Raw genomic sequence first — 11,228 nt, forward strand, 5'->3', positions numbered from 1 at the left:
AAACACTGAATTTGTAGGCTATGCTTTTATGCGGCCAGCAGTGGCATCCAACCAGTGGAAAGCCCTTTCTAAACAGCATTCGCTAATTGAACCATCAAACTAAAAGCCTCGGTGGTTTTCCGTTTTCTTTCAGCAGCAGATTGCGCTTGCATTATTTTATAGCAGCTGATCAGCGCCGCCCCCCTCCCCACAGGAAATCGTATATATCTGAAGCAGATATAAGCAGAGTAGCCTTGAAATAGGTGCAGAAATTCAGCCATTGAGCAGCCCGTTAGGCTTCTGTATGGAGTCCTGCACACATCAGTTTGAGAAGTCTTCCTCCACCCTATATACCCAAGCGGCTGCATTGATGGTGCTCCACAGGGCAGCCACTGCTTCCTGTTCACTCATCAGATCAGCTTGGTTATAGTGGAAAGAACACTATATTCACATAAGGAGATCTGAGATTTGCCTCTCCAAGTCATGTACCCTTGGGTGAGTTTGCAGACCTCTTTTGGTTGTGGTTTCTTAACTGTGAAGGTGGATTGGAGTAGATGATTGTGTAAGGTCACCTTCCATTTCTAAAATCTGTCCTTCCATGTGGTGTATCATCAGGCACAGTGAAAATAAACTACAGTTTTAATGATATGTATTATTATTGTTCTTTTTTTTTTTTTTTTTTTTACTATCTGTGGCAATAGGATAGTTTTCAACTTCTTTACCCTAAAGCTCAGTCTCAGAGGGTTACTTCTGGATCCAAATTAACTTTATATATTTTTACATTATTTTATTAATTTGAAAATGGAATTGATATACTACTTGAAATTTTATTAACTCAATCACCATGTCTATACTGTTAAAATATGTCTGTGGGCCCACACACTTACACCACAGAAGTGTATGTTTCAGAACTCCATAATCTTTCACTAGAGATTTGTGGAATATCCGTGACAGTACAATGAAAATTAAGTCTTTTCTTTGTGTACCAACCCAATTCCAAACTCTCTAAAGCTTCCAGCAACAAGCAAATATCTCTAAATATTTTCATAGATTCCAAGTGGATCTTCAGTACTTTTACTCTGGGATACATTGGTGATATATTCTAGGTGGGTTTTGGAGAGTAGAGTGCAAAAACGGGAGGGGTTTTGAGTCCTCGTTTAAAAGAATGTTTTCTCTAATCATCATCTTCAATGTGTTCTTTTGAGGTTATATCCTATTTCTATAGACTGCCTCTCTCAGTGAGGTTCACAGGTCCTCTTGCTTTTAAAGGGAATTAGAGACTTTGAATAAGATGTCTTATGAATGCTCTGTACAGTGGGAAGTATTTGATTATTTAAGGATGATTTTGCCTTACTTTGTTGAAGTGCATTTGTTTGAACTTGGTAAATCATTTTCTCTGCAAGGAATAAGTTTTTATTGAGAAACCCTTCATCAAAAAGCTTCTTTTTCTAGTTCAATTCCTCTGATAACAAAGACATTCATTTAAAATCTCAGAATACTTCATTTCCAGATAGAGGCAGGATATCAGGTCAGCCTTGACTTAGGTTTGTCTTGTGGTTACATTGTTTGGTTAGATACAGAGTTTGCTCAAACTACTTTTTAAAATTTTGTCGATTTTTAACGTAAAATCAGAGTTGTTCTTTCAGTATAAGGTTTTGGTTTGCTTTTAATCTTGGGCCAGAAGACATTTATTTCAATGTTCTAGGAGGAGATGAGATTTATCTCTGATAGGAATGAATCAGAGAAAAAATTTCATCTTTTTTTCAAATCCACGATTTTTTGAAAATTCATGGATTTCTCTCTGAGTATTTTAGTGATTGGTTAACTAAATGTACAGGGACTCAGTGAAAGGAAGTTTAGCATCCTGTTGACAGGCTTTCCGCCACAGCCTCAGGTAGATCTAACATTTCCTGACCTATTCTTTTAGTTTGTGACTCTGTTCAGATCCGCAACAAGATCCTGAGAGCTGCCAGGATTGTGTGAACCTTGGAATTTCAAAGAAAAAGGTTGGTATTTTCTCAAACTATCCCTTAGGCTTACTGAAAAAAATCAGAAGAGGGAGTTTGCTTTCTAATTTAAAAAACAACAAGAACTAAAGTCTCTTCAGTAGGACTTGATCCTTGATAATCTTAAAGACTTTTATCTCTGTGCTTCACACTTGGAATATCTCTATATATGTACTCTTAGAAATTACATCTTTAGGGAGTGGCTGAATTTCTTCATGATCATTTGTCCTCTCAAAAATCTAGCTCATGTGACTTTTCAGAATGAAGTTTTCAATGTCTGTTAAAAATTTTTGTCTTCAGTGGGCCGACTGTTTTCATGTGCTCATGGAGAATGGTGTTTGACTTACTCCTTTCTTCTCCTTCTCTATAGTGTGGGAATGTCCTCCTGATTCATGGGTTATTTCCCCATGAGAAAACGGAGGCCAAAGAAATTCTCCTCATTTGAAGGTGATAAAACTTTCCCAGGCTGTGTTTAAGGGGATTCATTTATTCTCAACTCTCCTATAAATTTGCCTTTAAATATATTCAATTCTGTCTTGATCTCTGAATTTTATGTGTTTGTTTTTTAAACAAGATACATGTGATAGGAATGTCATTGCTACTGCGTTTCTTCAGGAACTTGAAACAATAGCCATCTATACGCATGCCTGCATGTGTCTTTTGCTTGTAATATCTTCCTTGCTTCTTCAGAGTTTCTAAGCTTTATCTATTTAAAAAGTAAATTTGATATCCATATAAAATATTAAGGAAAGCTCTGTTATCTACATACCTGAAACTACCAATTTCTCAAATTTGTATTCCTGATACCTCGGTTGATCTCCGCCCAATGGATGGACCACTGAAGCCCATAGCATAGACCTTTGCATCAGGCAGGCAGGGTTTCAACTCTGTCACTTAACAGGCATGTGGGCAAGTTACTTCGTCTATTTTTGAAACTCAGGTTCCTTATCTACTTAACAGGCATGTGGGCAAGTTACTTGGTCTATTTTTTTTTTTTTTTTTTTTTTTTTTTTTATGCGTTACGCGGGCCTCTCACTGTTGTGGCCTCTCCCGTTGCGGAGGACAGGCTCCGGACGCGCAGGCTCAGCGGCCATGGCTCACGGGCCCAGCCGCTCCGCGGCATGTGGGATCTTCCCGGACCGGGGCACGAACCCGTGTCCCTGCATCGGCAGGCGGACTCTCAACCACTGCGCCACCAGGGAAGCCCTGGTCTATTTTTAAAACTCAGGTTCCTTATCTATAAAATGGAGGATGGTAATATTATCTACCCCTTAAGAAGGACTTAAATAGGACACAACGAATGTAAAGTGCTTGTCGTATAATAGGCTCTAATAAATTACTGTTGGTTCTCTTCTCCCCTAAGACTTAAATGTGAACAGAAAAGAGGTGTCTTCACTCATACGTCACCCCTATAGGGCAGACAGTTACATTTTGGAAAGCAGTGGGGTAAAATGTTAAGGGTATTGATCCCGCTTCTAGCACTTGGGAGACAGGAGTACATCTGGCCATATGGCTGTCCCTGGCCACCTACGACCCACTGCAACCTGCCTGAGCCTCTGTTCTTGTCCTCCGCATTACTGTAGCAGGCCAGAGCTTGCTGTGTAATCTCAGAGCTCAGAATGGGGTTGTGTGTGTGTATGGTTGAAAAAGTCCTGAGTTCCATGCAGATAATTAAAGGTGCTGAATCACTTGCTTCACTACCCTCCCAGAGAAAAAGACAACAGCTTTAAACACATCAACTATATATTCTGTCTACTTGAGATTGAGTAAGTTTGAAGATACAGTTGACCCTTGAACCACACAGGAGTTAACCCCCATGTAACTTATAGTCACCCTTTGTATCCACAGTTCCTCTGCATCTGCAGATTCCACCAACTGTGTAATACTGTAGTATTTACTATTGAAAAATATCCATGTATAAGTAGACCCACTCAGTTCAAATCCGCGCTATTCGAAGGTCAACTATATTTGCATTTGGTGGCTATCAGAAACGCTGCTTTCTAGAGTCTGACATTTCTGTTTACTTGTATGAGTTCGTTAGTAATAATCACATCAGTTGACTTGAGAATCTGTGAATGTGTGTATGGAGGGGAGGATGGGGTATTGCATAGTCATAAACAAGGTAGGCTGCTTCCATTTTTCACCTTTCTGGTTAATAATTTTTAGTTGGGAAAGGACATAAACGAAACAACCAGTACTCTGGTTTGTTTAAAATGAAAATCGAGGATCTTTGTTTTTCCCTGAAAATTTGGATTCACCTATTGGTTGTTTTCAATTGTATTAATTTCCTTAACTGTTGCTGTGTTTACTAAGTTGATTTTTTATTCAAAGAAACCTCCTGCTGATGCGATATGCTTCCTCATATAACCCTTTCTGACTCAAGGAGCCTAGTCATCATGAGTCAGTGGAGCCACGGGGCTGTGGATTTTTATTTTATCATCTTTATTGGAGTATAACTGCTTTACAATGTTGTGTTAGTTTCTGGTTTATAACAAAGTGAATCAGCTATACATATACGTATATCCCCGTATCTCTTCCCTCTTGCGTCTCCCTTGTACCCGGGGCTGTGGATTAACAGATCAGTGTGCTTTTCCAGTATTCTGGTGTTTAGAAGTGGGATCCTCTTTTCATGTCGACTTAAATAATTTAATGATCACTGTGTTTGACATGGATGAGTTTAATGAGCTATAATAATTTTCTGTATCACTGGTAATACATCCCCTCATATGCCTTTCACCAGCTTTGATGGTGCCTCTCCCTTTGCCTCTGAAATGACATTTGGGATCGGTGAAACTATTTTGTATATTTGGACTTGAGAGTGTTCTGAGGATATAGTCCCCAGATACTTTACGAACTGCAGTAAAAATGATTTGCTGTCCTTGGTTCTCTCAGCTACAAATGGCTACCTTTCATATCAGACTTTCTAGCATTTTAAAAATGTCTTGACGGTCAACTTAAAGGTTTTCCTTTTGCTACCTACTTGACTTTCCCCCCAGAACCTACCACATCCCCATTTTCTGAGCTGAGCTCTACTGCCACGTGCTGATCCTCTCTCTCTCTCTCTCTCTCTGTAGAACTAAATAAAAACCGAAGAAAGCTCTTTGAACCGCCAAATACACGCACCTCTTTCCTGGAAGGCGGAGCAAGTGGGAGGCTACCCCGTCAGTATCACTCAGACATTGCTAGTGTCAGTGGCCGCTGGTAGCGGTACCGTCCAGGCACACGCCCGCCAACTCTGTCAAGTCGGACGCAGGAGATCTGTGAACAGCCTTCACTGCACACCGTCCTCAGCACTCGGGTGTCTGGTATCAGGACCAAAGCATCTTATTCGCACCTGAACTTTCTGCCGAAGAGAGAGATGATGATGCTCTTATATCATCATACAGAATGCCACATGAGGATTACTTTTTTTTTTCCCTAACGGCAATTGGACAGAATTTGCAATATGAGGGTAGGGCTTTATTTCTTGTTTTTATTTACCTATATAATAACATATGCACTGATTTTTTTACTTAACATGAAGGCTGAGTTGACATCTGGGATGCCAGAAAACACAGAAGTTAATTTTGTTTGTTTGCTTATTTTGTTTTGGTATTCGGGGATTTTTTTTTAAAAAAATAATCAAAGTGGGATTTTCTGGTACTTCTTTAAAATAATTATTGAGGTCTTTCAGCACTTTACACTTTCTTACTTCTTGTCCTGTGGAAATTATCTCTTTTTCTCTCGTTTTTGTCACCTGATGTATTGGTACAAATCAGACTGCGTTAAATTTTTATTTGACATAGTGGTACTGGATTATTAGTTTTTGTGCAGAATAGTCTGTGACTTTGGGAAATGTAAGTGACTCCACTTGGTTATGGACCAGTTCTGTTCATGTATGTCAGCATCCTAGAAACACTTAGCAATGAACCTAGTTCACTGTAACAGGTGCGAGCAAAGAAACACCAAATGGACTTTGCAATATTAACCCTTTGCAGTCATCATATTTAGCTGCTGCCTTTATTGCTAAAATGTTTTTAATGGTTGTCTGAAGGCAAAGGGCTATTTTTAGTATACTGCCACTAAAGGACACTTATTTATATCAAACTTTTATTTTTAGATATTATAAGCATACCGTACATAACTGATTAAATTGATATCTACTAGAGATTTATGGTAGAGAATGGACGGCATTCAATAACTGGAGCCCTAGATTGTCACTTTATTTAAAAAAGATAAATAATCATCTGACAAGACAGCACTGTTACCATGAGGAGGAGAAATACATCACTGTCCTTATGTACACATTAGCTGTGCTCCATGTGGTCACAGGACTTGCCTAAAACCATATCTGTCTGCTTGAAGTAGACTTGGGTTTGTTGAGAATGGAAAGGCTTTATTTAAGTCTCCAGGGTGACAGTTTACAAAGACAGCAGAGTTCTGAAGGAGGGAAAATAAGAGACTATTTTGTAAGTGGCTAAACTCGTTGTTACAATCTTGATACTGTGAAAGTCCAAGAAATCAGGCAACATTGTTTCCTAGGTCTTTTCAGACATCTTATTATGGATTTATGAAGGGTTTTCAATCCATGAAGACAATCACTAAGTGCCTCTCTTTCTTCAAAGCAATATTATTTCCAAGTGTATTAATCTGTTGGAAAACTTTCTCATAGGACATGTGGTGACTTACCTGTACTGTAATGACTTATTTATGTTCAGTATTCGAGACTTTCTACATGGACATAAACCACTGTCACGTGCTCTCCACAGAAGGCATTAGATTCATACACAACAATTGGGGACTTTCATACAAATGTGGGATCAGAAATACTTGTCTGATTTTTTCCATGGTTAAGTCTTATCATTAAAGTAAGAACAAGAATCGGAGAGAAATTTTGCACACCGAAAAATTTTCACTTAAAAAAAAAAAAAAAAGAGTATTGGTTACCATGAAGGCATAGATAATGGGCCTGTCATAAAATTATCAATTATAACAGCACTAAGGAGATGCCTGTTCCCAAACAGAACTGTATGTGCTTATGGATGTGGAACTAGATCGCTCCCTTCACAAGTACAGTGGAATGATCCTGCGTGTATGTCACATGTATGCAGGTCATCACATGGAGCTCCCTGCCTTATATGGCTATATGAACACAGCATGCTACACACACAATAGAGTAAGAATTCCAGATCTGTTTCCTGTGCAACAACTCAGTGCTCTAAATTTTATCATTTCTTTAATAAGACCTCCTCCCCAAATAAAAAAATAATCATTTGGAGTCTATCCCCCCAGCTCTCTACCATGCATTTGCAACAGGAGGAAGATGGAATGATTTGCAGTATTGAGTTGATATAGGTTTTATGAACAGTGCTTTGATATTATGCCAAAGGGAAAACTGTCCCAATTAAACCAGATTAAATAGTGTGGCTAAAAAAGTAAATAAAAAACACTGGAAATTACTTTTCTCACTTTCTCTTGATGCAATGAAGGGATTATGACACTACAGTATACGGTGTTGTCAGTGTTATATGATGCACAAAATATTTGGATTATTTGAATAAATGTTTTTAATCAATCTGTGCCTTAGTAGTGACCGGTTATCTGTAAATATAGAGCAGATACAGATTGTATTTTTGTGTGGGTTTTTGTCCTTTTAGTGATTTTTTTTAAAATGAGAGATGGAATTAAACATTGAAAATGGGAATGTTTTTCTAAACTAATCAAGTGTTATATGAAAAATAAATTTATATAACCCCTTTGTATTGCCCTTGCTAGATGAAATGTGTCTTTGTTTCTAGCTTTTTAAAAAATATTTTCAGCAGAATTGAAAGACATTTCTGCAGTAGAATTATATATGCACTCCCTGTCCTGTTGTCTTGCATTGACAGTCCTCATTTTCAACCTGAAGCTAAGGCACTTCATTTTAGCCAGAGAATCCAGGACCAGTAATCAATCATTGTTTCTGTGGCCACCCACACGTATATAGAAAAAGAGTAAGATTATGGAACAGGTTTTATTCTTGTTCATTCTTTTTTTTTAATAAAGACTCAAGTCTATGACTGCTTTGACGACCTCATCCATAAGCAAAGGAGCTCCTTGCTAAAGTGATGCAGGGTTTCTTGACCCAGGTTCCCATTTCAGAGGCTGACTGTGCTATCACACTGCATGGTTACTGTGCCTTGCTCTGAGATTGTATCTGAACTTATTCTTACATGGAATTGGCACTATACTATTAATCCTGAGATTTGTCTAAATCTCAAAGAAACCCTAGCCCTCTACCCATTATGCTCCCAGAGTTATCTCCACTTGAATTACCTATGCTGCTGGTTCTTAAAAATTGTTTCTAGCAAATAGTTCTCTTGATAACTGAAATATTACTTGTGAACCCAATACTATTCATCAATTCACTCATTCATTCATTATATAAATACTTAAATGAGGGCTAAGTACTAGGCCCTGTTCTAGGAACTCTAGTAAATGAAACATAAACCCTTGTTCTCCCTAAGCTTACATTCAAACTGGGGAAAGATGGAACTGATGAAGAGGGAATGAAGGATGGAATACCCTACCCTTCAACACAGGCCTCCTTGCATTTACAGCATGCCAAGGGAGCTCTTGAGTGCTGTCTAGAAATCTGGTTTTTGACAAAATGGTTTAAAGTACCCATCTCATAGACACAGGCCTATGCTTTCAATGCAAAATATTATTCACAGCCTCCCTTTCTCCTTTTTCTAGGTTTCATAGATTTAATCACATTCTTGAAAGGAGTGTGTAAGCCAAAAGGGTTATGACACAGCTTTGTATGATGACCCATCACTTCCTAGATTTGACTCCCAGTGACTCTGCAGTATTCAGAAATGAGATTTACCTTGAAAGAACATGAGGTTGCTACCCCTGAGGATACTCCAAGAATGCAATCATAGAGAATGATGTCACCAAGATGGTGACAGGTCATTCCTGACTTCACTTCCCCTAACTAAAAGAAAAACCAGCAACTGTTCATGGATAAGACACCACTAAGGAGGGGCTTGCAACAACCAGCCCTCGGATCTTGGCAGTGTGAGTTCCTACCTGCAGTGCCCAAGTAGTAGTCCCAAGCAGTGGCTTTGCTTATCGGCAGAACCAAGACGGTAGCACGGTCTGACCAGGGAACTTAGAGGAGTGCAGGTCTGCCTGATTCAAGTGCTCAAATGAGTTTTTCAGGCCCTGGAGCCTGGTCTGCCCACACCCAGGCAAGGGAGCTGAGCCATAGCCTCACCCTCTGTGGATTGTGAGTCCCCACCCCATCTGACAGGAAGGGCTGGCAGAACACCTGGAAGCTGCTGCATAACCCAGTAATGCGCAAGCTGAGAGGCAGGCAGGCAGAGCTGACCTCCAGGGCAAAGCAAGTGGCCCTCTGGTGGGGCATGGATTGGCTTCAGTCACCACCACAAACAAAGAGACTTATCGTGGTCTTGGAGTTGCTTCTCCCACTGCACTGGGGAAGGGAAATGAATTCATAATTGCATTCATAGCTCCTTCAGGCTTCCTGATCGAGGAGCCTAACCAGAGCACACTGCGTAGCCGCTCCAATAGCTCTGCTTCCAGTGTCACTTAAAACCCATGAGCACAATCCATGGCTTTTCCCATCTGCAGAGCAAAACTGGTGGCCTTGCCTGACCAAGACACTCATTTTACACTCTTGCCTGATTTCAGGTCCCCAAACAACAAGCTGTGCAGCCCCTGGGTCCTGTCCTGCAGTCCTGCAAGGCAAGCTAATACATAGCCCTACCTACTGCTGAGTAAAGAAGCCAGTCATGACCACTTAACAAGCATCACCATAGAATCCAAGCAGACTATAGCCTCCCTTGGGCAGGGAACCAAGCAGCAGTCTATCCAGCTGTTCTCAGCTAGGGGCACATACCTCACCCTGACCTTAGAGCTCAAACAGTTGTCTTGCCCTAAAATAGACCCTTAGCAGCTCCCCACCTGCCCAAGGATGTTACCAGCAGACACGCCTGGAAACCCAGCTGAGCTGACTGGTGAAAAATTTTCTCTGCCAAGGTGAACCAGCAAAGTCTGGAGGAGGAGACCACTTATTCAAATATACCAGTGTAAGAAATCAAGGACCATAGAACATCATGTAAATATGACACTATGCAAGGAAATTAATAGGGCACTAATAAAGGATCCTAAAAAAATGGAGCACTATTAAATGTCAGGCAAAGAATTCAGAATAATCCTCTTAAAGAAGTTACTGAACTACAAGAAAACACAGGCAACTCAGTGGAATTAAGAAAGTAACACATGAACCAAATAAATTTCACAAAGAAATAGAAACGAATAACAAAAGCAAAACAACAAACAAAACCAAAACCAAACAAAAAAACTCAAAATGGAAATCCTAGGGCTGAAAAACAGAATAAATGAATTGATAATTCAATAGAGAGCTTCAAAAGCCCACTTGACCATGCAGACAAAGAATCAGCAACCTGGAAGATAGGACCTTATCTAGTCACAGGAGCAAAAAGAATGAGAGAGAGGCAGGATGGCAGAGTAGGAAGATTCTGAGCTCAACTCCTCCCATGGACACACCCAAACTACGACCACATATACAACAACTTTCTCTGAGAGCAACCTGAAGGCTTGCAGAACATCTCTTCTACAATTAAGGATATAAAGGAAAAACCCATCGAGACAGCTAGGAGGGGCACAGATGCAAACTAGTCAGGACCAACACCCCAATGGGTGACCCACAAGCAGAAGGGGATATCACAAACTTGGAAGTCCTCCCTAAGAAAGGGGTTCAAACCCCAAATAGAGCACCTTAGCCCTAGGGACCAGAACTGGGAATATGAGCCCCCTTAACTAATTCTGAAAACCAGTGGGGCTTGCAACCAGGAGAGCCAGAGGACAACAAGAAACCAAAACTTGCTCTTAAAGGCGTTACTTGCTCTGAGTCCCAGCATAGAGGCAACAGATTGAAAAGCACCTGGCACTCTAGCCAGCCTGCTAAGATAGCGTGCCCCTCAGCCTGTTCTGAGCTCCAGCTCCAATCCCTCCTACCCACCAAGGCAGTAGCCCTTGGTGCACCACAGGAGAAGTCCTGGTCCATGCTGGGCTCCAGTGTTCCCCACACCCATCTAGGTGGTGGCTCCCAGTGTAACCTGGGAGAAGCCCTGGCTTGCACCGGGCTCTGGCCCCAGCCGCCCCCGCCCCCTGACCCACCCACCAAGGTGGCTGCCCTGGCATGCTCTGGGAGGAGCCCTGGCCCATGACCACTTC

General features: G+C 40.7%; 1 protein-coding gene across 6 annotated transcripts in view; it reads left to right on the top strand.

Annotated features, from left to right (window-relative positions):
• Positions 1–7,731, top strand: part of BICC1 (BicC family RNA binding protein 1) — a 305,047-nt gene extending 297,316 nt beyond the window's left edge. For 4 of the 6 annotated variants that reach the window (XM_032608321.1, XM_032608320.1, XM_032608319.1 and 1 more), the window contains one exon: positions 5,060–7,731. In XM_032608321.1, coding sequence (XP_032464212.1) covers positions 5,060–5,190 — 131 coding nt within the window. In that variant the 3' untranslated portion in view covers positions 5,191–7,731. Of the gene's footprint in view, positions 1–1,906; positions 1,986–5,059 lie in introns of all 6 variants that reach the window. The other 2 variants (XM_032608323.1, XM_032608322.1) reach the window with 2 other exon arrangements.
• Positions 7,732–11,228: the final 3,497 nt, after the last annotated feature.

Source organism: Phocoena sinus, chromosome 16 (genome assembly GCF_008692025.1).
Source record: "Phocoena sinus isolate mPhoSin1 chromosome 16, mPhoSin1.pri, whole genome shotgun sequence".
NCBI lineage: Eukaryota > Metazoa > Chordata > Mammalia > Artiodactyla > Phocoenidae > Phocoena > Phocoena sinus.